This window comes from Macaca fascicularis, chromosome 9 (genome assembly GCF_037993035.2).
Source record: "Macaca fascicularis isolate 582-1 chromosome 9, T2T-MFA8v1.1".
Taxonomy (NCBI): domain Eukaryota; kingdom Metazoa; phylum Chordata; class Mammalia; order Primates; family Cercopithecidae; genus Macaca; species Macaca fascicularis.
This window is the reverse complement of record NC_088383.1, coordinates 102,271,804-102,299,544: the sequence shown is the minus strand read 5'-3', so window position 1 is coordinate 102,299,544 and position 27,741 is coordinate 102,271,804. Positions and strand designations below refer to the sequence as shown.

General features: G+C 41.2%; 1 protein-coding gene across 10 annotated transcripts; it reads right to left on the bottom strand.

Moving 5' to 3' along the window:
* Positions 1-550: 550 nt before the first annotated feature.
* CEP55 (centrosomal protein 55) lies at positions 551-27,117 on the bottom strand. Of its 10 annotated transcripts, none has more exons than XM_005565968.5 (10): positions 26,834-27,117; positions 26,364-26,670; positions 23,828-24,022; positions 20,691-20,966; positions 16,993-17,061; positions 8,214-8,364; positions 6,524-6,837; positions 4,525-4,596; positions 3,668-3,793; positions 551-1,693 (listed from the first exon to the last, which is right to left on the bottom strand). In XM_005565968.5, exons 3-10 carry the CDS (start codon positions 24,008-24,010, stop codon positions 1,490-1,492), a joined length of 1,395 nt encoding a protein of 464 aa, XP_005566025.3. In that variant the 5' UTR covers positions 24,011-24,022; positions 26,364-26,670; positions 26,834-27,117; the 3' UTR covers positions 551-1,489. The 10 variants fall into 10 exon arrangements, with proteins under 10 accessions (XP_005566025.3, XP_073858319.1, XP_065377227.1 ...); XM_074002218.1 differs by having other exon boundaries at positions 23,977-24,022; XM_065521155.2 differs by having other exon boundaries at positions 26,975-27,117.
* Between the last annotated feature and the right edge of the window lie 624 nt (positions 27,118-27,741).

Below are 27,741 nucleotides of genomic sequence, written 5' to 3'. Positions count from 1 at the left end.
GAGCCTGGGATTAACAGTAATGGCAAAATTTTATTTCCATAAACAGATCTGTATAATTTCTACGGTTAGAAAAAAAAAAAACCCTATATAATTTGGCATGCTTATTGTTTTGCCTCTGTAACAAATAACTGAAATTCACATTTATTGATAAAGAGTTGTTATCTATTCAAGAAAGATGCCTGAAAGCATCTACTTCTTTTAACTCCTTCACATAGTTTTTGGTTCTGATGTATCCTTAACTGCCTTATCATCTTACACTGAGTGTTAATCTGTAACCCCTGATAAGTCCTTGGGGGTAAAAATCTTAGAATATCTATTTATTGAGTTGTAATAGTGCTTTATATATTCTGGATACTAGACCCTTATCAGATACATGGTTTGAAAATATTTTTTCTCTTTCTATTTGTTGTATTTTCACTTTTTGGAGAATGTGCTTTGAATTATAAAAGTCTTGAATTTTTTATTGTGAAAATTTTAAATTTTGATTATGGCCAATAAATTTGTTTTTTTCAAAAAAGAATCTTAGAATATAACACGAATACACTAGACATATTAAAACATTAAATAATTTTATTCTTTTCTCATTTACAGTAGCCCAGTGGTAAGCATGTTAGAAAACCTGAAGAAATTTAAAAGCTTTTGGTTTACAAATAGCATGTATAAAGATATCTATTCAGATAAACAAAGATCTGATCATTACATTGCCCAGCTTTAAGAATGCCAAAAATAAATAAAATACAGTACATCAAATGAGAGGCCTAGATGGGTTTATTAAAATTTATTTTAACAATTTTAGCTAACCAGCATGTGCCAATGTAATTCAAGTTACAGTTAGTGCCAGATAGTATGACAGAAAACATTGTGTGTGGCTGCTTAAGAGTATGCCTCAAACAGATCCTGTTTTGTGCGCAGAACAGAGTTGGGGAACACAGCTGGGTTTAGTTTCAATGGTAAGCAGCAACAAAGATCAAGAAAATCCCCGACTTTTCTAGTAACCGCTCTACAATATGAGAAAAAATAGTATCTATCACCACCTCTTAACAATGGACATCAAAATTGGGATTGTAGGTTTTCTAAGTGCTTGGATAAAAAATGCTAACACAGTTAAGATCCTTGGTTAATTATCTTTGATTTTTCAAAATCCCCAAAACATAAGATATTTTGCTTGCTGGTGCATTAACCCACTAGCAATAACCTGAGCTATCTTTTCCTCACCAAGTGTTTTAACAGTGCAAAATGTTAGTAGTCTCAGTAGATGCTGCTCACCACATTCTGTCATCGCAGCCTGATGATGAACCATGTCAGGGAGGTACCACTGCCAAGAACAATGCACAGCAGCCTAAAAGGTACATGATTCACTAGCATGCCAGGGTGTCAAAGGTAGATAGGCAGTTTTATGCAAAATGTGAAATATATAATTCCAAATGCCCACAAGCTAACAGAAAATACAGTATTCAATCTTTTGATATAAAAACAAATACTTATTTTGCTACTTTGAACAGTACTCCACATGGACAAGCAGATCGCGATGCTCGGTGGCTGGATACTGTATATTGCACTTGGGACATTCCACCAGGCTTTCATTGAGTGCAGCAGTGGGACTTTTTGGTGAGGCGGCAACTTTTTCTCTCTTTTCAGTCTCTCCTTGGAAAGTGACTAACGGCTCTGTGATGGCAAACTCATGAAGCTGTTTCTGAAAAACAAGTTTCAAATAATAGCATTTGTAAATAAGGCCCATTGTTCAGCTTTTTTCCGTTTTTTGAGAGTCTCACTCTGTCACCCAGGCTGGAGGGTAGTGGCACAAACACAGCTCACTGCAGCCTCGACCTCCCAGGCTCGAGCAATCCTCGCACCTCAGCCTCCTAAGTAGCTGGGATTATAGGCACATGTCACCACGTCCAGATAATTTTTCTGTTTTTTGTAGAAATAGAAAATTCTGCAAAAAATTAATTCTATGTTGCCCAGGCTCGTCTCAAACTCCTAAGCTCAAGTGATCTGCCCACGTCAGCCTGCCAAAGTGTTGGGATTACAGGCGTGAGCCACCATACCCAGCCCGTTCAGAAATGTTAACTGTTCTATAGGTATTCTAGCTGCTTCAGCACTGTAGACAGATTTTCTTTTGAATTTCAGCTCCTCAGTATTATGGAGACAATATAGGAAGTAGTTGTGAATTTACCCAGATAACTACTGTAATTACCCAAATTACCCAGAAGTATTGGAGTTGGGTGTGTATATGAATATGTTTTATTAGGACACAGAGTCAAACATTAGGTAGGTCTAGATACAAGGCTGATTAAATTTGCTAGTTTTGTAAAACAGAGGCAACCCCAGCAATAAAGTACTATATGGAAACTAAAGGCAGCAAGGAATTTTAGGAGCTCAAACAGCTTATACACAGAAATGAATAAGATATTGTATCATACCTTTGAGACTTTACTTTTTCGTGTTTTTTTCCTAAGAACTTGGAGTAGTTAAAAATGAGTATTTTACAGCACAGTGAAGAGGGTGACCAGCAGGAACAAAGTATAGGAAAATTACAAATTCTTTTGCATACCCTCTGCTCCCTACATTTTGAATGGTCAATAACAAAAATGAATTATAAATTTTTATTTCAAATATTATAAATAGGTAAAATCAATGATACACTTAAGAACAGAGCCAAAAATATACTTTCTTTCTTTTATTCATACAGAAGTTACAAATGATTATTATTTTTACATTGCTTTTTTTCCTCCTTTGAAAACTGAGGAATCCTATTTGTAACATTTCACCGTCTCCAAGTATGAATGAAATTTAAAATATGTACTAGTGGGACAGACATATATTCAAATGCAGACCCCCAACAAGTTTGGTCCAGAAGCTTATTAGTAAGGTGAGAATAAGTAAGTGAAAAACCATTTCCTCATAGAAATAATATTATTTAAAAGGTTCATGTTTTAAAAGATTATGTTTTCAGAGTGAGTCACACAAACCTCATAATACATCTAAAAAGCATATGAACAGTAATAGTCCATTATCCCTAAAAACAGCATTTTTTTTTTTTTCTTTTTTGAGACAGTCTTGCTCTGCTGCCCAGGCTGGAGTGCAGTGGCACAGTCTTGGCTCACTGCAACCTCTGCCTCCCGGGTTCAAGTGATTCTCCTGCCTTGGCCTCCCAAGTAGCTGAGGTTACAGGCGCGTGCCACCATGGCCAGCTAATATTTTATATTTTTAGTAGAGACAGGGTTTTACCATGTTGGTCAGGTTGGTCTCCAACTCCTGACCTCGTGATCTGCCTGCCTTGGCCTCCCAAAGTGCTGGGATTAGAGGTATGAGCCACCGTGCCCAGCCTTTCTTTCTTTTTTAATAGATAAACACAATTTCAGTTCAGGATTCTGTGACTACCCTCTATTCTACCCTTTCGCCCCCAGCTCAGGCACTACTTAGTGCCTCTAGCATCACAGCAGCTGGGGTATTGGGGGAATGATTCCAGATGTGATCATGTCCCTCTTTCCGGTCCTCTGAATTGATGCTCGAAGGGCAGTTGCTTCAAATGAGGCAGGGCTCTGCCTACTGATTTGAGATACATCTAGCTGTTCGTTAAGCTGTATCCTTCTAAGTTCGGAACTGATTTGTTATATAAATGGGAAGACGAAGACAAATTGTAGTTTAATCATTCCAGACTCACCAAGGATTCCAACTGTGTTATTTGATTTCTTGCTTTTCGGAGCTCCTTAAGAATTACATGCAATTGATGCTGCATATGTTGACGGTCGAGTTTTTCATTTTCAAAGTCTAAAGTACATGCCTGCATCTGGAAAAGGCCCAGGACAAGACCATTACAGCTGATATAGACTGTCTAGTTCTCTTGACTGGATGCTCACATTTTTTTATTAGCACAAGAAGAAAATATTTATTGTACTAGTGTAGCAAGAATTCACCTGAGCACCATGAAATGTTGATGAACAAGGCAGCTTATGGCTGAGGATTTGGTTTATCCAAGGAGCAAAGCCAATGCTGAGGTATAGGTGAGGGAAGAGCAGCTTAAGAAGTTGTTGATTAGAATGACTCCTCCCTATCCACCTTTTTTAAGGGGGAAGAAGGAGAAGGGAAAGAGATAGCTATTCCCTGGTTTGGAATATACTAAATCTCAGCTTTACACCATTTATAGTACATTCTGAGACTAAGTGGTGTCTCTCCAAGTTCTGCTTGAAGTTATAAGGTAGCCCTAATTACGAGATATTGTTAGGCTAGGAACTACAGCCACTGGGGAAGAGCAAAATTTGCCAAGGCCAACATCTACCTGTCAAGAAAATTGCCATCACACCTCAAGAATCTGTTTAGCCTAAGGACAGTAACAGGAATAAGTGGCTAGCAGAGTCTCTTGAAATATCTTTTTTATTGAAGAAAAAAGACTTTTATTGAAGTATTTTAAAGACACTTTTCACAACTTTCAAATGCTTCTCCATAGAACAGCGTAAACATGAGGAAAAACTGCATTTTCTAACAGGCAGAATTGAATTTAGGAGCAACCCCAATGAGTACCTGTTGTTCCAACAGAGCTACCCTTGTTTGTTCTTCTCGCTGCTTTAGCAGAGTTGTGTAAAGAAACTGGACCTGTAGAATGTAAAGAGAACCAATGTTGTCACATCCGACCTTTTCCGGCATGACCTGGGATGCATGAAAAGCTCACATCACAAGTCTCACATCTCTAACCAGGACAACACCTGCTAGTTGGGGGTGAATCATTCCAGCTGGCCATCTGATGGTTATCTAACCAGTATACCACCCTTGCCGCGAGTTCCCTCAGGCACACAGACTGAATGCTGATAAACAGCACTGAACTCTGCAGCGGCCACACCCCCTTTCTTGGAGGTTCTGACATTTCTGAGTAGGATAACATGGGTGGCAGTGCTGGGCCCTTAGCCAGAGTTGGAGCAAAATTTAATCAGTGCACTTAATCTCTCCCTAGTATCACTGCTCATGCCTGTAGACAGAAGTGTGAGTGGTAAAGACTAAGATGGCAGGCCGGGCCCGGTGACTTGCATCTGTAATCCCAGCACTTTGGGAGGCCATGGCAGGTGGATCACGTGAGGTCAGGAGTTTGAGACCAGCCTGGCCAATATGGCGAAACCCCATCTCTACTAAAAATACAAAAAATTGGGCCGGGCGCAGTGGCTCAAGCCTGTAATCCCAGCACTTTGGGAGGCCGAGACGGGTGGATCACAAGGTCAGGAGATCGAGACCATCCTGGCTAACACAGTGAAACCCCGTCTCTACTAAAAAATGCAAAAAAACTAGCCGGGCGGGTTGGCGGGCGCCTGTAGTCCCAGCTACTCGGGAGGCTGAGGTAGGAGAATGGCGTAAACCTGGGAGGCGGAGCTTGCAGTGAGCTGAGATCCGGCCACTGCACCCCAGCCTGGGCGACAGAGCAAGACTCCGTCTCAAAAAAAAAAAAAAAAAAAAAAAAAAAAAATTGGCCAGCCGTGGTGGTGGATGCCTGTAATTCCAGCTACTCGGGAGGCTAAGGCACAAGAATCGCTTGAACACAGGAGGTGGAGGTTGCAGTCAGCTGAGATTGCGCTATTGCACTCCAGCCTGGGTGACAGAGCAAGACCCTGTCTCGGAAAAAAAAAAAAGACTAAGGTGGCAAATGTTATAGATGGACTTGTTACTGTCCCATTACCAGCACTCTCAACTTTTGTAGGACTGTTAAAAATTACTATTAAAATAGGGGCAATAACTAGCATTTTCCTTGCTTAGTTTACAAAGCACTTTTACCTTCTCTCAACTCACCCTCGCCAAAGCCCTATAAGGCAAGCAGAGGTTATTACTAATTTGACAAGTGAATAACCAGTGAGTAGTCAGAGAAGTTGGGTGATTTGCCTAAGGCCATATATCCTGGACTAGAGACTAGGCATGGATTCCAAATAATGTTCTTTCCATGATTCCAGGCTGACAAGCAAAATCTAAATTAGAGTTCCATCAAAGTAGTGTTCAATTCCAATAATCCTAACGTAGCAACTTCAACATTATTAAGATACTGTAGCATAAGGCTATGAGCATAACAAGAACATGGAAGATGCCATGTGAATTCACTTGAGCACATATCATCACCATTAAGATGCCAGTCTAGGAATCGGCCTTGATTCCTCTCATTACTTCACGTCTTCTTTTGGCTTCTCACATGTACTGACCTCCTGCTCACCCAGAGCCTTTGTGTGTATAATTTCCTCCGTTGAGAGGAAGTCACCCACTTCACTGGGTCCTTCTCTTCATCATGAGAATTTTCTTTCTCTGTCCAAATGCCATCTCCTCAGAGAGGCCTCCACTGGTCCCCAATTTCCCTTTGTCACGTCACCTTGCTGCGTTTTCTTTAGTTTCCTTATTTATTGTTTATGGTCTGTTTCTGTTCTGGAATATAAACTCCCATGAGGGGCAGGAACTTGTTTTGCCCCTAGCCAGTTCTCTAGTGGTTATATAGTCCCTGACACTTAGAAAGTGTCCAGTGAACACTCTGAATTATGGATCCAGTTAAGCTTACCTGAGATAAGAGCTCTTCGGATCTCTTCTTCTCTTCTTCAAGTTTTCCCCTAGCAATATCATTCTCTTCCCTGAGTCTCTGTATCTTCTCTGTTTTATGCCTATCATCTTCCAGATGTTGCACATCTGCCTTTCTTTGTGAATACAACAGCTGATTTAAATCGTGAACTTCTTTTTGGGTTTCTTCATATTTTCTTCGAAATTCACTCAGCTCAAAACTCAGCTGAGTAATGGTTTGTCGTTCAACCTCAAGATCTTTTTTTGCACTTGCCAAGAGATCGTTGTAACATTTCTGCTTCTCTTCTTGAAGATAACCTATGACAAATAACATTATGGCACAACTCATTTTATGAAATGAATAATATTCCTGAGAGGTGAAACATCAAACATCTAAATGAATCACACTATTTCCTTAGTTTACAACATGAAGAGTCAAGAGATAGGGGCTATTGTTGATATTTGATGAAATAAAAAACAAGTTCAGGTATATTCGTTGAAGTTATAAAACTCACAAATAGAAGAACTAAAAACAGTAACATCTATTCTGTAGGGAGGGAAAGTCTAAAGAAGTTCAATCAACAAATAGGAATACAAGCTCATTATCTATATATGGAGATAACTATCAAAATTAAAAATAGAAATATTAAGAGCAGTTGCCCTGATGGGAGGAAGAAACGGGGATTAGGATGGGAAAGACAGGGCAAGGCCCTTCTTAACTATTACATTATTCTAACAAGTGCTTATATGGCTTTGATAAAACAGACACACAGAGAAAGAGAGAGAGAGAGAGAACTGTATTACCAAAGAAAAGAAATTAGACTTAGCCCATAACTAAAATCCTGCTTTTACATAAACACATATTTTACAGAAGCAACTTTGTACCATTAGGGCTGACAGCTTTGAAGTGCCTCCAGAGACATTTATAGTTTCTTTTTAGCATCAGCTTTGTTTTAAATATTCAAATATGATTCTCCAGTCTTATGAGTCTTGTTCCCCTTTCTTTAGACTTCTGTATAAAATTCAAGGCTTTGGTCCCCTCCAAGCTGTCAGTCTTTTAAGGAGAGCTTTGCATGGAGTTTCTCATTTTTTTTTTCTTAGCTTGTCATCTAGAATTGCTAAACCTATTTCTTCATTTGTAAAATGAAAATACTGACCTTTCCTGCCCCGCCTCTTAGGGTTGCTCGGAAACTCCACTGAGATCTATGTAAGGGAAACTGCAAAGCACTTGGCAAAAAGAGAGCATCGTGAATAAGAAATTTCATCTCAATTCTATACCTGAAGTTCAAATGATTTAAGGATCATCTATAAAAGGCATTCTTTCTCCTGGGGTTGATATGAATAAGTGCTGAAGGGAAGCAAAGTGAAAAGAGAACTGTGACAAGGCCAACTCTGGGGGAAGTAAAAGCTGGAGAAGGACTTTGAAGAAGGGGAAGGACATTCATGGGTAGAGAAAACTGAATGTGACTTCAGAACTGCCAAAGATCACCCGTTAGCCTGTGTCGGTACTTTCTTTTGATCTGAAAACGTTAGGAAATAAAACTTGCGAAAATGGTATTTCTTACTTCAGGGCTACAAGACTTGCTCTTATTTTACTTTCTAACACATATCTATAAAAATCTAAATTTGATGAATCACTCCTTTTGGAAAATGTCAGGCCTGTCCCAAGAGAACATTTTTATACCAGTCAGTACCTTCTGATTCAGGCTTTTTTGTCTGCTGTGGGAGTGAATGAGCAGCTGTTTCCGTTTTCTTTTCCAACTCAAAGATTTTTGCTAAAAGTCCTTTTACATAGACTTCCCGCTGCTGATCATACACGAGCCACTGCTGATTTTTCTCCAGAGCCTTAATAGGAAGATGAAAGAAAATCAACAGTAAAATACAAAAGCAAAATCTTAAAATGGGCAAGAGAGTCCAAGTGATGTAGTCTTTTCCAACAAAAACTCTCTGGCTCATAGACGAATTCTGGGCAACCATTCTATGTTACATGCCTTCAGAATACATAACAACATGACACCGTCATAGTTTATGTGGGATTAAGTTCATTTGTTTGCTTTCTTCAGTACACAACTTGCTTTGTGTGTGCGTACATATCATTCTCTGTAAACGAAAACACCTTTTGGGGCAGACATGGAGATGAACTGCTCAGAACCGCCCTTCAAGAGCCCAGTTGGCTGAGTGTAGTGGCTCATGCCTGTAATCCCAGCACTTTGAGAGGCCGAGGCGGGTGGATCACCTGAGGTCAGGAGTTCAAGACCAGCCTGGCCAACATGGTGAAACCCTGTCTCTAATAAAAATACAAAAATTAGCCAGGCATGGTGGCACGCGCCTGTAATCCTAACTACTCGGTAGGCTGAGGCAGGAGAATCACTTGAACCCGAGAGGTGGAGGTTGCAGTGAGCCAAGATCACGCCACTGCACTCCAGCCTGGAAACTCCAGTGAAACTGTGTCTCTCAAAAAACTAAAAAACAAACAAACAAAAAAGAGGAGCTCTGCCCAGCTGCATGGTGAGTGCTTAGCTGATTAGCTGACAGCCTCCATCTGTTGATTCCTTCAAGTCCCTGTCAGCTTTTGAGCTGAGCTGGGTTGGCACCAGCCAACAACTGAACAAGTGCCTAACGACTGCTGCCCAACAAGAACTCTGCTTTGCAGTACTCTCTGCTCTGGAGCCCACCATGGGGTGACAGAGACGTTGCTAGGTTTTCCTCATGATCTGATGGTCTCCCTGGCATAACTACTTCCTTTTTCCTTGCACAAATCTTGCTCCCCAATAAACCGTTTGCACTCCTAACATCATCTCCGTGTCTTCACGGAGGATAGAGGATCAAACTGAACAGCTACCTTCTCTCTTTACCACCAACTTTCATCCTTTATATGATCCTTTATAACCCCATTAAAAACTCCAAGCTGGGGTCAGTCACCTGTTTGTATAGGGGTTTCATACTTACAGTGAGTTGAATAATGTCCCTCAAAATTCATGTCCACTTGAAACTTCAGAATATGACCTTATTCAGAAATGGGGTCTGTGGGTCGGGTACAGTAGCTCACACCTGTAATCCCAGCAACTTTGGGAGGCCGAGGCGGGCGGATCACTTGAGGCCAGGAGTTCAAGACCAGCCTGGCCAACATGGCAAAACTCTGTCTCTATTTTTTTGCCAGGCATGGTGGCACACACCTATAGTCCCAGCTACTTGGGAGGCTGAGGTAGCAGATCACTTGAATGTGGGAGGCAGAGGTTGCAGTGAGCCGAGATTGCACCACTGCGCTCTAGCCAAGATAGTAGAGTGAGACCCTGTCTCAAAAAAAAAAAGGAGGGGGGGTCTTTGCAGAGCAATTAGTTAAAATGAGGCCATACTGGAGTAGCATGAGCCCTAAATCCAATGACTAGTATCCTTATAAAAAGGAGCAGACACACAGATATGCACAGAGAATGGGGCCATGTGAAGACAGAAGCTTTGTATGGCAGGGATTGTAACCAGTTCATTTTACACCAGAGGACTTGCTATAAATCCAGAGCTCATAGTAATCTGAACTTTGAAGAACCTATAACAGTATCAGCAAAGCTCATTTTCTCAAGAGTGGAATACGGATTTCTGACTACTATTTGGAGAACAACACAGTAGCTCTTAAAATGATCTATTATGCATAGACAAAATTTTTCTATTTAATTTCAATCTGACAATATAATATAGTGTTTCCTTTTATAGCAGCCACTCTTTCCAGACCTCCAGTTCCACAATGAAGAGGACATAAGGAGCTTGAAGGTTTTGGGTGTCTATCAGGGCATCTGCTTTCCAGTGAGAATTTCCATCCTTTAAAGACACTGAGTCCCATATCCAGAAAGATCTACATATGTGGAAACTCTTATTAAGTCTAGAGAGTTTCTCTAAGCTTTGTTAGGCTCTTTCTACTAGCACCCTACAAACTTGTGAGCAAAGCTCCTGGGTATGGCACTTAAAGGAGTTTCAGCGTCTGTTTGCTATAGAATTAGCAAATGAATTAGGAAGAAAGAAACAGTCTCTGAAATCAAGGACTTAGTCCAGGAGCCTCAGTCACTTTACCAGACACTTTTCTCTCCACATCCATTAGAGAACAGTAGTCCTCTTTATATGGCTTAAGAGTCCATTTGTCAAGTGGAGATATTGTACATACATTTTGTATTATATATCGTCAATAATGTGAAGTTTTGTGGATGGCTGTTTTCACTGTAGTAATTTGAGTTTTGATTTAGAGTCTGTCTTATTGTTGAAACTTCATGGTAGGTATATGATTGTTCAATGACTTTCTTTCAACTTTTGTGTTCGTTTGACATTTTTCATAATAAAAGTTGGGGAAAATAATCAGTGAACTTAGTAAAGTTGAGCAGATTGCTAGGATTCCTGGTCTATTTTAAAACAGGCCGCAGTAGTCACTTTCTTATTCAGCTCCACTGCCATCCCCAGTGAAGTTCTTACTCAGACCCTATGCATCTTTCAAAAGAAACGACTTATGAGAAACCCAGGATCAGACTTAAATTTAGTTGCTAAGAGAGGAAGCACTGAATGACTCACAATGCACATGTATATCCAAATACCTATAAATTATGGTGTGTTAGATAGTAAAGATACATAATTTTATACAAAATTTTACATTTGTCCACATTTAAGAAGCATTTTAATACAAATAATTTAAGTCAAAATTAAATGGTCATGAAATTTTTTTTTTTTTTTTGAGGAGTTTCGCTCTTGTTGCCCAGGCTGGAGTGCAATGGTGCCATCTTGGCTCACGGCAACCTCCACCTCCCGGGTTCAAGCAATTCTCCTGCCTCAGCCTCCCGAGTAGCTGGGATTACAGGCATGCGCCATCACACCCGGCTAATTTTGTATTTTTAGTAGAGACAGGGTTTCACTATGTTGGTCTCAACTCCTGACCTCAGGTGATCTGCCCGCTTCGGCCTCCCAAAGTGCTGGGATTACAGGCATGAGCCAACGAGCCCGGCCAATTTTTTTTTTTTTTTGAGACGGAGACTCGCTCTGTGGCCCAGGCTGGAATACAGTGACACGATCTCAGCTCACTGCAAACTCTGCCTCCCAGGTTCCAGTGATTCTCCTGCCTCAGCCTCCTGAGTAGCTTGGATTACAGGCGTGCACCACCACACCCGGCTTTTTTCTATTTTTATTAGAGACGGGGTTTCATCATGTTGGCCCAACTGATCTCGAACTCCTGACCTCAGGTGATCCACCCTTCTCCGCCTCCCAAAATGCTGGGATTACAGACATGACCCACTGCGCCAGGTCAATTTTATTTTATTTATTTTATTTTTCTTCTCTTTTAAAGGAACCGGCTGGGTACAATGGCTCGGGCCTGTAATCCCAGCACTTTGGGAGGCCGAGGTGGCCTGATCACAAGGTCAGGAGTTTGAGACCAGCCTGGCCAATATGGTGAAACCCTGTCTCTACTAAAAATACAAAAAATTAGCCAGGCGTGGTGGCGGGCGCCAGTGGTTCCACCTACTCGGGAGGCTGAGGCAAGAGAATCACTTGAGCCCGGGAGGCAGAGGTTGCAGTGAGCCGAGATCATGCCACTGCACTCCAGCCTGGGCAACAGAGCGAGACTCTAACTCAAAAAAAAAAAAAAATTAATTAATTTTTTCAAAAAGGAACCATACATCACTTAAGTATGAGAAACAAAAATACATGTTGAAGATTCAGGGGGTAATATTCTAAAAGGCCACATGATGGCAATGTTACCTCAATAAACATTTCCTTATTCTACCTCTTCTCACTGTGTGCATTGGTTATCAGTCTCAATACATGGATTTGATAGCTATCATAAATACTGATATTAGTTTTGAGTTTTTAGAGTCAAACATCATTATATTAGATATGCTCTCCAGCTTTGTGTCATCTATACATTTGTTAGGCATGCATTTAACAATTTCCTCTAAGTTAGCAATAAAAATGTAGAACAAAAGTGGGAAAATAAAATGTCCTGTGGAGGCTGGGTGCGGTGACTCACGCCTGTAATCCCAGCACTTTGGGAGGCCGAGGCAGGCAGATCACGAGGTCAGGAGTTCAAGAGCAGCCTGGCCAAGATGGTGAAACCCCGTCTCTACTAAAAATAAAAAAATTAGTCAGGCGCAATGGCAGGTGCCTGTAATCCCAGCTACTCTGGAGGCTGAGGCAGGAGAATCGCTTGAACCAGGGAGGCAGAGGTTGCAGTGAGCCGAGATCACGCCACTGCACTACAGCCTCGGCGAGAGTGAGACTCTGTCTCAAAAAAAAAAAAAAGTCCTGTGGAATGCTATAAAGGTCTTCCCCCAGGTTTGACAAGAATCCACTAAATATTCTGTAGACAAAAATTCCAACCAATGTAGATTAAAATGTTAGCCTGTACTGAAGGAATAAAAAATGTAGGTCAATTGACAAAACTGCAGTAGGAATGGTAGATTATAGAAGTATTGTGTCCGGCCGGGCGCGGTGGCTCAAGCCTGTAATCCCAGCACTTTGGGAGGCCGAGACGGGCGGATCACGAGGTCAGGAGATCGAGACCATCCTGGCTAACACGGTGAAACCCCGTCTCTACTAAAAAATACAAAAAAACTAGCCGGGCGAGGTGGCTGGCGCCTGTAGTCCTAGCTACTCGGGAGGCTGAGGCAGGAGAATGGCGTGAACCCGGGAGGCGGAGCTTGCATTGAGCTGAGATCCGGCCACTGCACTCCAGCCTGGGCGACAGAGCGAGACTCCGTCTCAAAAAAAAAAAAAAAAAAGAAGTATTGTGTCCATGTTAAATTTATTAAACTTGCTATCTGTGCTATAGTTGTGGACAAGAGTATCCTCATTCTTAAGAAACACACATTGAAGTCTATTGCCATACCACCCTGAACATGCTTGATCTTGGCTGATCTTGGAAGCTAAGCAGGGTTGAGCCTGATTAGTACTTGAATGGGAGAAGAAATACACATTGAAGTATATGAGTTTAAAGGGCTGTGGGTATGTACAATTCATTCTCACATGGTTCAGAAAAAAATACTACATGTATATGTGTGTAGGTGAGGGTTGAAAGAGGAAAAAGAGAGTGCAAAATGGGGTAACATGTTAACAATGGTTGAATTTTAGTAAAGGGGATATGGACATTATAGGTTATCATACTCATTCTTGTAACTTTTCTGTTAATTTGAATGTTTGCAGGCAAATAATTTTAAAATAATTATGATTTATCTTCCCTAAGTTCTATGCTTAAAATTCGGATATTTGAATTTAAGAGCAAGAAACACCTATTAAAACTGTCTTTTGGCTATTTGGTTTGATCTAGTTTATACTAACATAATTCTTAAATGAATACTAAAAGTACTGACATTTGACAATGCTTACGACATTAACTCTATGTAATTATTTCAACTGTCCGCCAGAGCGAAATGGTAACTGAACAATGATACAACTGGGCCTAAAGAAGGTGTACATAAGTTGTTAGGGCTTATTTAAATATAACAAATACTAATTCTGAAAATACATGGGTAAGCTTCTACAGGAAGTTTCTGCGAACTTTGAGAGGGTGATGGAACTAGAACTGCTGGGCTCTCAAAAGCCAAATAATGTGCCAGTGTCGGGGCTGCAAGAAGGGAGATGTCTCTTTCCGTGCTCCCTAAGTCCTCCAGCCACAATTTTCCTCCTGGTCTCAAACATTTGCTGAAATTCCAAACGGAAAACCGGAGCTAAACCACTTCTTGCTCCTCAAATGTAAGTTAATGGTTCTGGCTGGGCACAATGACTCACATCTGTAATCCCAGCACTTTGGGAGGAAGAGGCAGGCGGGTCATCTGAGGTCAGGAGTTGGAGACCAGCCTGGCCAACATGGCAAAACCCCGTCTCTACTAAAAATACAAAAATTAGCTGGGCGTGGTGGCGCACACCTGTAATCTCTGCTACTCAGGAGGCTGAGGTATGAGAATCACTTGAACCCAGGAGGCGGAGGTTGCAATGAGCCAAGATCATGCCGCTGCCTTCCAACCTGGGTGACAGAGTGAGACTCCATCTCAAAATAATAATAATAATAATAATAATAATAATAATAATAATAATAATGTTACGGTTCTGAAAGGGTGGTCCAAGGACCAGCAGCAGCAGCAGCAGCTGGTAACTTACTGGAAATGCAAAAAATCTCAGGCACTACCCCAGACCTAGCATATTAAGAGTCTGTGAATCTTGCTCAGTCTAGAGCACCATTTGTAGAAGAGTTGGGTTAAATTTTACCCCATATATATAAAAGCCTTTTTCTAAGACAGAGGAGACAAGCACAATGTGACCCTTAAATAAGCTGAGAAGATAGAACAAAAAGCTTGGGCTTACGTATGCAGTATTTCAAAGTGAATTTCATAAAAAAGAATCATCATTATCTAAAAATACCCTCAGGTGATATCTGAAGCAGTTAGCACCGAGATGCCTAAAAAGCAGATGTAAGCTTCGGATAATGGCATCTATTTTCAGGTACTTTTCTAGAAGAGACACCAGTAAAATTCAAGAAACTTCCCAAGATTCCATCTAGTCATTCTTTCAAATGTTCTAGACACTGAGGATATAGCAGTGTACAAAACATGCAAAAATCCTTCCCTCATATGACTTCTATTCTGATGGAAAAGTCGAACATCAGACAAGAGAAGTTAAATAGATTGTAAATTTAGCCGTAGTATGTGATGAGGAGGGAAAAGCAGGAGAAAGGAATAGGAATTGTCTGGGAGCTATAATTTTAGATAAAGTGGTCAGGGAGCCCCCATTCTGTGCACCCCCTGGCCCCAAGAAAGTAGCATTTAAATAAAAACCTGCATGAGGTAGGCAGGAAATCATGAAGACATTGGGGAAGAGTGTCCCAGGCAGAGGGAACAGAAAGAGAAAAGGTGGTTTATTCAAGGAGTAGCTGGAAAGCCACTGCGGTGGAGGTGGAGTAAATAAGGAGGAATGCAGGAGCTGTGTAAGGTATTTCTAGATATGCGCATCTAATGCACAGGTATGGATATACATAGAATAACAAACTTCAGTGTAATAAGACACAGAATTTTTCCTTTTCATTCCAGTTACCTCTAGGTAAATTATGTACTCTGATAAGAGTACTTGGCACCTGGCTAGACATCCAAGAGATTTAAATTCTTCTTTTGAAGATCAAAAAGACTTCAAAGGATACTTGATAGATGAAGTAAAACAGAAATCTTAAGAACATGCTTATATCAGAAAAGACATGCCAGTAATATTTCTGGAACCAAAATACCAACCTACTGACCTAATACTTAAGTCAGAAACTTTATACTTCATATCTCTAAAACTTGAAAAAAAATACACTGTAAATAGCAGTCCTGTGTCCTCAATTTATTCCATTCCCAACAAAACCCACCAATCCATTTATAAGTTTGAAATAATACAGCTTTACTGTATAATTAAAATAACCTCATATCAAATTCTAGAGAAAAGAAGTACTAAGTGTACAAAGAACATGTTTCCTTTTCAACCTATGAAAGCAAACCTTAGTTTCAAGAGAAGGATTCAAACCAAAGAGAGCATCTTGCATGGATAAACCAAAAAAGAATATACTATAAATTAAATTACATTAAATAATAAAATGGAGGCCAGGCACAGTGGCTCATGTCCTCAATCTCAGCACTTTGGGAGGCCGAGGTGGGCGGATCACCTGACGTCAGGAGTTCAAGACCAGCCTGGCCGACGTGGTGAAACCCCATCTCTACTAAAAATAAAAATTAGCCAGGCGTGGTGGCGGGTGCCTGTAATCTCAGGTACTTGGGAGGCTGAGGCAGGAGAGTCACTTCAACCTGGGAGGTGGAGGCTGCAGTGAGCTGAGATCACACCAGTCCATTACAGCTTGGGCAACAGAGCAAGACTCTGTCTCAAAAAAAATAAAAATACCAAAAAAATAAGAAAAAATAAAATGACTGGGCAAATTAGGGAAATTAGATTTAGATAGAAAAGGGATGTTACTGAAGTATTTGGTGGCAGTGATAATTTCTAGGGCTGTGTACCCTACAGAGACCATGCTGCTGGGCATGGTGGCTCATGGCTGTAATCCCAGCAATTTGGGAGGCCAAGGTGGGCAGGTCACTTGAGGTCAGGAGTTCAAGACCAGCCTGGCCAACATGGTGAAACCCCATCTCTAATAAAAATATAAAAACTTAACCAGGTGTGGTGGTTCGTGCCTGTAATCTCACCTACTCAGGAGGCTGAGGCAGGAGAATTGCTTGAACCCAGGAGACAGAGGTTGCAGTGAACCAAGATCATGCCACTGCACTCCAGCCTGGGCAATAGACTGAGACTTTGCCTCGGAAAACAAAAAAAAGAGAGATCATGCTTAGAGGAAATGAGTCTTGAATGTCTAGAAAGAGACTTAAACGAAGCTCACAAACCATTCAGTTTTTCTGTCACAGCACTAACGTTGCCAATTTCTATAAAACTTAAGAATAAGTGAATTAGCTTAAGAGGAAATAAACTTACATCTTTCAGCTGTATTTCCATTTCATGAATATTATTTATTGATGAGTTGAAGCAGTTTGGAGCCAGAGTCTGTAAATAATCCAACATTAGTTAACATCAGACATTCCACAATAGAAGTTGCCTCATTATATTCAGTTCCATAACAATACAGTACACCTCATGGGAGCATCCTGAAATCCAGATCTAGGCTGGGCGCGGTGGCTCACACCTATAATCCCAGCACTCTGGGAGGTTCAGGAGGGCGGATCACTTGAGGTTAGGAGTTTGAGACCAGTCTGGCCAACATGGCGAAAACCCGTCTCTACTAAAAATACAAAAAGAAAACTTAGCCGAGCATGGTGGCCTGTGCTTATAATCCCAGCTACTCGGGAGGCTGAGGCAGGAGAATCGCTGGAACCCAGGAGGCAAAGGTTGCAGTGAGCCGAGATCATGCCACTGAACTCCAACCTGGTCAATAGAGTGAGACTCTGTCTCAAAAAAAAAAAAAAAAAAAAAAAAAAAAATCCAGATCTAGTAGATGGTGGTAAACCATCAAGTCAGGTGAGAGTTACCAGAGATAACCATTGTCAAAATTAAGATCTCCTGAAGTTTCCCAGACTGGAAACCCTGAGATTTTCTATCTAATCTGACTTCTGCGGTCCTCTGGACCCCCCAGGATTGCCAGAATAGCCCTTAGTGCATATGAATAGCCCAGTGATTTTTACCAAAAAGACAAACACAAAACAATTAGGCTATTTAAATGACATCTAAAAGACATTAATTTGTCAAACAAAAGGTAAAAATTTTTTTCTAGAATCATGTTTTGTATTACTAATAGTATTCATTAGGCCAGGCGCAGTGGCTCACGCCTGTAATCCCAGCTCTTTGGGAGGCCGAGGCGGGTGGATCACAAGGTCAGGAGTTCGAGACCAGCCTGGCCAATATGGTGAAACCCCGTCTCTACTAAAAATACAAAAATTAGCCAGGTATGGTGGTGCACGCCTGTAGTCCCAGCTACTCAGGAGGCTGAGGCAGAAGAATCACTTGAACCCGGGAGAAGGAGGTTGCAGTGAGCCAAGATCAGGCTTACGTCTGTAATCCCAGCACTTTGGGAGGCCAAGGCAGGCAGATCACCTGAGGTCAGGAGTTCAAGACCAGCCTGGCCAACATGGTGAAACCCCATCTCTACTAATAATACAAAAATTACTCCAGCCTGGGTGACAGAATGAGACTCCATCTCAAAAAAAAAGTATTAATAATTAGTTAGTATTAGTTCATATAGATTATATGGGACTCAAAAATTATTTCTCTCCTCTTTTCATTTTCTCAGAGAAATAAAAGAGATGTAGGTGGCTAGGTAGCCAGGCTGGCCAACAAACATAGAAAAAGCTGTATTTCAGTCTTTTAATAGCTATAAGAGACTTGTGAATACTGGCAAAGAAGCTCAAAAAAATTATTTTTCTCCAAAGATGCTCTATTCATTCACTTTAATATGTAGCCCTTTCCCTCTCTCAGTTCAGTCCTCGAGGTGGAAACTATGACAAAGATAGTTCTCCAAACCCCTTTCCTTTTACCCTGGGCACACTATAGACTATGATTCATAGCCTGCCCTGTGGTTAGTGGAGCCATGTTCCAGTGGAATGTGAGCAGAGGTGAGACATGTCAATACCAGGCCTGGCCCCAGAACCCTCCTAGGCAGTTCTCCACAGGCTCCATCTCACAGCTACATACAGAGGTCTTGGTGGGGGACCCCACCCTAAAGGAGGGTGGAGCCACTAGAAGGAAGGAACCTGGAGTCAAATGACTCTGTGGAGCAAAGCTTCCTCCACTCCAATCTGGACTAGACTGGCATGAGAGAAAAATAAACATTTGTTGTGTAACACACTGACATTTGGAAGTTGTTATAGAAGTCAGACATGCTAGTTAAATACAGAAATCAATATGGGTAGCCCACAAAATTATTATAAGAATACATCTTTAAAAATTATAATTTCAGGCCAGGTGCGGTGGCTTATGCCTGTAATCCCAGCACTTCGGGAGGCCGAGGTGAGCGATCACCTGAGGTCAGGAGTTCAAGACCAGCCTGGCCAACATGTTGAAACCCCGTCTCTACTAATATTACAAAAATCAGCAGGGCATGGTGGCAGGCGCCTGTAATCCCAAATGCTCGGGAGGCTGAGGCAGGAGAATTGCTTGAACCCAGGTGGAGGTTGCAGTGAGCTGAGATTGCGCCATTGCATTCAAGCCTGGGCGACAAAATGAGACTGTCTCAAAAAATAAAAAATAAATAAAAATTTTAAAAATTATAATTTCTACCAAGCTTGTATTTCACATTCCAAAAGTGGAGAAACTAACTCTTGAACTTCAAAGAAAAATTTTAGTCAGCTACTTTGAATCTGACTGTAATGTTTTATGAGTTTCAGTTCTGTGGAAATTCTCTAGAAAAACTTCGCCTTTTTGAACTCATCTGCAGAAACACTCAAACACCCATCTATGAAAATACACATAAATGTATAGGTCTGACCACTATCTCCCCTAAATGGGAAATAAAGTACAGAGAAAGATTCTTAACAGCACTGAGAGATATTTGAAAGCTATAGATTTACTTCTATAGATGATTTTTTGTTTTGTTTTGTTTTTGAGACAGAGGCTCACTCTGTCACCCAGGCCGGAGTGCAGTGGCACTATCCCGGCTCACTGCAACCTCCACCTCTCAGGTTCAAGCGATTCGAGTGCCTCAGCCTCCTGAGTAGCTGGGATTACAGGCACGTGCCATCATGCCTGGCTAATTTATGTATTTTTAGTAGAGATGGGGTTTCACTGTGTTGGCCAGGCTGGTCTCAAACTCCTGACCTCAGGTGATCCACCCGCCTTGGCCTCCCAAAGTGCTGGGATTATAGGCGTGAGCCACCACGCCCAGCCTATAGATGATACTAATGTTAGTATTATCGAATGTCCAAATCTCCAAAAGAATCAAAGGTCTGATCAATAAGTAACCATTTACTGAGCACCTACTGTATATTAGGCACTATGTGAGGCAATTTACATACATTATCACATTTAATTATCAATATTCCTATCCTGATTTTACTGATGTGGAAACTCAGGTTTAATTATATGTTTAAAAAAAAAAGAAACTAAGATTTAGGACAGGGGTCTGGAGAAGTCTAGTATTGTCTCTAAGGCTATAAAGGTTAACAAATTTGTTCAGAGTCACAGAGCTGGCAAGTACAAAACCAAAATCTGAACTCACATGTCTACTTCTATATCCTTGTTCTTTCTATGACACTAGTGCCTCTCAAACAAAAGGGGGAGAAAATGCAAGAGCAGTTAGGAAAAGTATATTTGATATTATAATTGTATGTTTCAAATGTGAAAAATAACCAAAAAAATGAAGCCTACTGTTTTCATGATACAAACTACAGAAATAAGAACTCAAAAAAACCTTGGTAATTGTAAATACACAGTAGATTTTGTCTTTTGAATATTCCTCCAGGCAAATCAATGGTACAAGGAGTGGAGGGTACCATATTAACCATTTTTGCTTATAGAGAAGGGACTGGGCTATTAAAAAAAGTCAAGTGACCTGTTAGTATACTATACTAATCATTTGTCTCATCATTTGGGAAGCATGTATTAACAAACTCATTCTTCCTAAGAATTACAAACTGTATCAGAAAGAAAAAAAAAAAATCTGGGTTTAAAGAAATGATTAGCACCTGTGATAAACGAAGTGCACTGGTTTTGCTTTCAAGTTCAGCAATTCGTGAGGTTGCAGCAGACAACTGTTGTCTCAATACATCTTTCTCTTCAGATAAGGCTTTCAATACCTGCTCCCTCCTTTCACCTTCTTTCGTTGTCTCTTCCAGCTGTTCAAGCAATGCGGTAGTACTATATCTGGCCTTCAGTTGGTCTCTGAGTCGCTGTATTTCTTTGTCCTTCTCTGTGAGTTGATAAGCATTCTTCTCCTTCTCAGCCTCAAGGACTCGAATTTTCTAGATATAAACTAAGAAGAATCTTAGAACAAAGCCAGGTCAAACATCTAGCTAAACAATATATACTTCAACAAGCATTTATGAAGCATTTATTATATATCAAGTCAGCATTATGCTAAATACCAGGGCCAAAAAAGAGAGGAAGCCAAAGTTTTATGTTCAGATAGCTCACAGAGAAGTAAGTCAATGTATTAATGCAACGTTGTAAGTGCTGTAGTTAAGACAGATTAAAAAATGGGCAGACATGAAGAAAGGAGAAACCACCTCTATCAAGGGTGGTGAGAGAAAGCTAAAGAAGGGCTAGCTCTCCCGTGAGTATTTGGTAATCATTCTTCCATAATACTGGATCTTGTAAAAACTAAAAGCTAAAAGTGGGTCACACAAGATGTACATGCTCATTAATGAACTGGAATCAGTGGAACTTAAAAGTTACAGAATATTTCAGCAGGAGAGGGATGCATTCATTAACCTGCTTACTTTTGATAAATGATTCCATATTGAATCTAGAAGGTGATCTCTAAAGGAATGCTTAACATCTTCAAACATTCACAAGATATGCAAACTGCTGCTGGCATAAAGGAAAAAGTCAAATAGAAAGATAATAGAAATAAATATTAAAATTATAGGCTAACAGGGTCAAAACAGCATGAAGTTAAAACCTGCATTTAGGAAGGAAAAAGCAGCAGTTGTTCAAATACAAAAAACGGGGAAAATTTAAGTTTAGGGGGATGGTTATTCATTTGAAAATGAGCGGATTTTAGTTGGCCACAAGCTTAAATCAGTAGTATGAGACAGATAGAGAGTCATACAGTTTTAGGCTTTAATGGAGTACAGTATCCAGCTAAGTAGATGTAACACTACTATTTCAATCTGTGTTTGCCAGAACATATTTAGGATACTGTGTTCAATTCTAAGTGCATAATTCAGGAGGGATATGAATAAACTAAAAATTGTTCAAGATTTTGATAAGCCAGAAGAGCTGAAGAATATGAGCTTGGTCTGCAGAAAAGTTAAGAGGAAGCAAAATTTCCTTACATATCTAATAAGTTGCCAGTTTGCATAGGAAAAATAAGACTTGTTCTGTGTAACCTTAATAGGCACAATTAGAACAAATGGGTAGAAGTCACAGGAAGTTTAATTTCAATTGATTATAAAGGAACAAAGTACCCAGTGCTTCTCAAAAAGTGGAATGAAATGGAAAGCTATCTCTCAGGGAAGCAATAAGATTCCTTCACCAGATTGCAAAATAACCTTCATATCTGTGGATTGGTGATGACTGTTTTCTCAATGCTTGAAAAAGCATTTACCTCAATGTATGTTGTTACAACAAATAAACCAGTTTTATTATGTGCCTGTTTAGAGAATTTAAAGAAATCAAATGGTATAGTGTTTACCCATTTATTTTGTTTCATTTTATTTTATGTGTTTATTTTTTGAGACGGAGTCTCGCTCTGTCACCCAGGCTGGAGTGCAGTGGTGCGATCTTGGCTCACTGCAACCTCTGCTTCTCGGGTTCAAGAGATTCTCCTGCCTCAGCCTCCCAAGTAGTTGGGATTACGGGGGCATACCACCACACCTGGCTAATTTTTCTATTTTTAGTAGACACAGGGTTTTGCCATATTGGCCAGGCTGGTCTTGAACTCCTGACCTCAGGTGATCTGCCTGCATCAGCCTCACAAAGTGCTGGGATTACAGGCGGGAGCCACCGTGCCTGGCCTTAACCATTTATTTTCTAAATACAAACAATAAAAGCACTTTTGCAAAATAATTAAATCCAAATTTGTGATTATATTTATGATTACATTTTAAGTCCCTCTAGTTCTAATAAGTTCCTAACTTCCTTACTGTCTATGCCATAACAAATTATAAATTAGTGAATCTGAAGTATAGTTGAACAGAGTGTAAATGCCAACACATCTAATAATTTTTCCTTCAAAAGCCCGAAAACCAGAATTACTTGGAAAGTAGCCAATATGCATGATAAAAAATGTTTTAAACAAGGAAATTTGAACACTATTTAATACTCTGAAATGGACAGATTTGATTTTTTACATTTAGTAAATTAACAGGAAAACCAGATTATATAACTGTTGGGTAAATATTTTCTCTTCTCCCACAGTAAAAAAGAGACAGAAGCCCAGCACAGTATCCTTAAAGTACATCAATGAGTAATACAGTACTCCAAAAAAGCATGGAATGGCCAGGCATAGAGGTTCACACCTGTAATTCCAGCACTTTGGGAGGCCCAGGCAGGAGGATTGCCTAAGGCCCAGAGTTTGAGGCTGCAGTGAGCTATGATCAAGCCCCTGTACTCCAGCCTGGGCAAGAGTTGAGATCCAGTCTCAAAAAAAAAAGTATGGAAAATCGAATGCTTCTAAGTTACGCTATCAATTTAAAAATGGCGAAAATAGCCAGAATGTTCCACAATCTTAAATACAGCATAACAAAAGTTATCAAGAATATTCATTATCAAGAAGCTATAGGAAAAATGATGGATTAGGTTATTACTTTGTTTTAAATAACTGAAAAACAGACCATACTAAAGGTGAAACAGACTATGTGTAAGGTGCAAAACTATTCATCACAATGTCTTTATTTCCAAAACAAACTTAGTACCTAGTAACCTAAAAACACATACTCAATTACATTTAAAAGGCAAGAGGTGGTAATGACTAAAGTACATCTAAGACTTGGCAAAGTCAAAGTAGGAATTTAAGATTCTAAACCCAAGGTCAGCTTTCCAAAACTAATCAACTGGACAAGACAGGGAACACGGCAAGAGTAAGAAGGTAGCATCAGGAAATCTTCATGCATCGCTTTCTTGGAGAGCTTACAATTTAAAGGATCAGAAGACCATTTACCTCCACAAGTCTGTGTCTCTCTTTATCAGTCAGCTTTCCTTTCCCACTTGTGATTTCATCCACCGATGTCTTTAAATGCGCAATTTCTCCCTTTAATTTTTCTAATGTAGTTTCGGATTTGGAGTTACTAGGCTTCGATCCCCACTTACTTTTAATTAAATCTTTGGTACTTCTGGAAGACATCTCTGAAATGGTCTGTAAAAATAAAAATCAACTGTATAATTCTGAGTTTAAAAATTTAAATCTCAAGTTTGAAACAGGTCTAATAACCTATCTGCTGTAAATAGAAATTATATATCCAAACCAGCAGGATATGGAGAAAGATGGATGGAGGCTTCTGGGGTATTGTAACTTTTTTTTTTTTTTTTTTTTTTTTTTTAAATCTCAGTTGTACTTAAATGGGAGTATTCACCTTCTAAAATATGTCAACTTGGGCTGGGTATAGTGGCTCACGCCTGTAGTCCCAGCACTTTGGGAGGCCAAGGTGGGTGGATCAAGAGGTCAGGAGTTCAAGCCCAGTCTGGCCAACATGTTTGAAACCCCGTCTCTACTAAAATTTAAAAAATTAGCAGGGCATGGTGGTGGGCGCCTTTAATCCCAGCTGCACAGGAGGCTGAGGCAGGAGAATCGCTTGAGCCCGGGAGGCAGACGTTGCAGTGAGCCAAGATCACACTGTTGCATTCCAGCCTGGGCAACAGAGCAAGACTCCGTCTCAAAAACAAACAAACAAAAATGTCAACTTGTCCATTTATGTTTTGTGTGGTGTTCTGTATGTGTAATTCTTCAGTTAAAAAGTTTTGTTTAAAAAACAATGAAGGGGTCCGCAACCATTAAATAAAGCCTGAAAGAAGTAGGTCATAATCAAGCACATATCTTGGCCCAAAATAGAAAGCTGTTGGTAAATAATGTAATTCTGAGTATATAGGCACTGAAATGTCATTACTCAACATAGGTCCTCTGTTTTAGAAGATAGCCTAGTTTAGATCTATCTTAATAGTCATTTGAGAGAGCACAGTGGGAAAAAGTGAAGAGAACCTAAACTAAGACATTTGCAGGATAAGAGGCATAACATTCAGGGGAGTCAGGCATGAAAGGAATTAAGAATAAGGGGCCAAATTAAGTAAGGAGAAACTCAGTATCTGCTAATAGTACTAGATGACGGTTTAGAAACAAGTACATAAACTTTAGCAGGCAAAAATCTAGTGAGGCATACAATGCATATAAATAGTATACAAAAGTAACTCTAATTAGGGAGGTTAAAAAACATTTTTCCACTTCATGCATCCCAAGACAAAATAATGGCAGTGTGATAAAAGGATATAAAGGAGTATGAGCCCATTAGTGCATTCAAAAATTACTATAGAGCCTACTATTTACCAGGTATCCTAATACATGCTGGATGTAAACTGGTTTAAAAAAAAAAAAAAAAAAAAAGACATGTTCCCTGATGTCATGGGGCTTTCAGTGTAGTACAGGCAGGCAATAACAAGGAAACAAACAAGGGTTCATGAATTCTCAAACTGTAATAAATATTACACAGGAGAAGTACAGAGATAAATGATATCAGTAAAAATAGGAGACCTCCTTAGAATGGTAGCGAAGTGACTTTTAAGATTGTCCTGTGTGAAATCAGAACGTCTAATAGCACTGTGGAGACTGAGAAGAAATCATCTATCAAAAGGTTAGTCCTGGATTTTTGCCATTATAAAGTGAAAGATTAAGGTAGCTCACCCATCAGTTGAAGAAATGCAAGCTTATGGCGTCTCTCAGTCACCTACTGCCACAGGAAGTTCTTTCCTATGTGTTTCTGTTGATAACACACTGTTGACTTGATATGGTGGGTCGTAGGACAGAAAACTACTTTGCTACCAAGTCATTGAGACACAGAATGATGGAAATATAGATCTGCAGAACGTGAAAGAACCCCGAAACATCTGCTTCCTAACCTTTGGACGGAAACTCTGGCAGTGAATGAATGACTACCGTTTCTAGCCTCTGGCCCAGACGGTTTGGATCTCCCCCACCACCTAGTCCCACCAACCTCCTTTCCCTGTATTTTCTTTTTTTTTTTTTTTTTTTGGCGGGGGTGGGGGGTTAGGGGTGGCAGAGTCTTGCTCTGTCGCCCAGGCTGGAGTGCAGTGGCACGATCTCGGATCACTGCAACCTCCACCTCCCGGGTTCAAGCGATTCTCCTGCCTCAGCCTCCTGAGTAGCTGGCACTACAGGTGCGCGCCACCACGCCCGGCTAATTTTTGTATCTATTAGTAGAGATGAGGTTTCACCATATTGGTCAGGCTAGTCTCGAACTCCTGACCTCAAGTGATCTGCCCGCCTCGGCCTCCCAAAGTGCCGGGATTACAGGGGTGAACCACCGCACCCTGTATTTTTCCCTGTATTTCCTATTCCAGTCATCCACAGGGTTCCCACAATTCAAACCTTCTTCAGCATGCCTTCCCTCTGTGAACTCTAATAAATGATATAGCTGTCCCACCCCCACCCCCACACAATCTGGTACCCAATTACACTCCCCGCTAACCTTTTATTTTTTTCAATTGTTCAACTGTTGTTTCAAGGACTGCACTTCGATTTTTTTTTTTTTTTTTTTTTTTTTTTTTTTTTTTTTTTTGGTCACCCACAGAGCCTAACAGCAAGCGCTCAGAAATGATTGGCTGATTGGCTGAAGTGACCTAAGTCATGCCGGACAGGAGGTGACAAAACAAGCGCTTCCATCCAGTAAACGGTACAAGGCATCAATTACAAGCCGCATATTCCACAAGGCGACGCCAATCTTTAAAAATTCCCCCATAAAATCTCACTTGAGGAGACAGACAGGAAAAGAGAAACTGCAAAAAAAAAAAAAGGCACTAGGTTTCTCATCTCTAAAATAAAGATGTCTGAGGAACACACAAGTAAAGTGCTTGCCAATCGGAAAAAGCCGCCCTAACGAAAGACCTTGGGCAAGTCACTTGGCCTCTCTGCGCCTGTCTGTAAGGAGATGATACCCACCGCCAAGTCCAAAGGAGCGATCAAGAGAGAACGGTCTTGAGGCGCCCAGCCGGGTGCTAGCCACAAAGTGAGCGCCAGGGAAAAGGACTGTTATCAGGGCGGGCAGAGATTGAATCCCGTGGACGCGATCTGCCCACTGACCTGCCCTCCCTGGCGGTCTGGACCGGCCCGGCCCCGGGGCTGCGGGTCCTGGCCGCCCCTCGCCACCCTCCGCGGTCGCCTCCCTTGGGCCAGCCAGCAGCTGAAGCGAAGCCCGGCGCTCAAGTCGTCCGAATCACACCATCGGGTGCAGATGCCGCTTCCGGGAGTTTGAATCCCGCGGCTGCAGGGCGGGGCACGTCACTGCCGGCTGGGCGCGGCCCGCAGGAAGGAGGAGCAGGGCGCGCGCGGCGGGAACGCGGCGCCCCGATTGGCTGCCTCCCTCAAGGGGCGGAGATTAAACCTGGGGGCGGGCCGAGGAGGGGCGGGGGCCGCGGGGCGGGACCGAGGACTGGAACACTCCCTCCCCGGCCTGCCGGCTAATTCTGGGGCTCGGGGATTCTCTGCGGGCTCAGACCTAAACGAGCTTGGTGTCACGCAGTCAGGGGCTGGTTTTGTGTTTATAAGCTTTTAGGAGGAAGCAAATTGCTATTTTTGATGGGATAAAACCAGTAACAGGGATGAACTAGTTCTGCGCTCTTGAGCATAGTTTATCCCTGCGTGAAGTGCGGCCCCTCCTGCCCTGGGACACCGGGATTTCCCAAAGGAGCACAGCACCCTTGTTATCCCCTCGGGTCTCACTCTGTCGCCCACGCTGGAGTGGAGTGGTGCAGTCATAGCTCACTGCAACCTCAATCTCCCGGGTTCAAGCGATCCTCCTGCCTCAGCCTGCGAGTAGCTGATACTACAGGCGCACGCCACCACTCCCG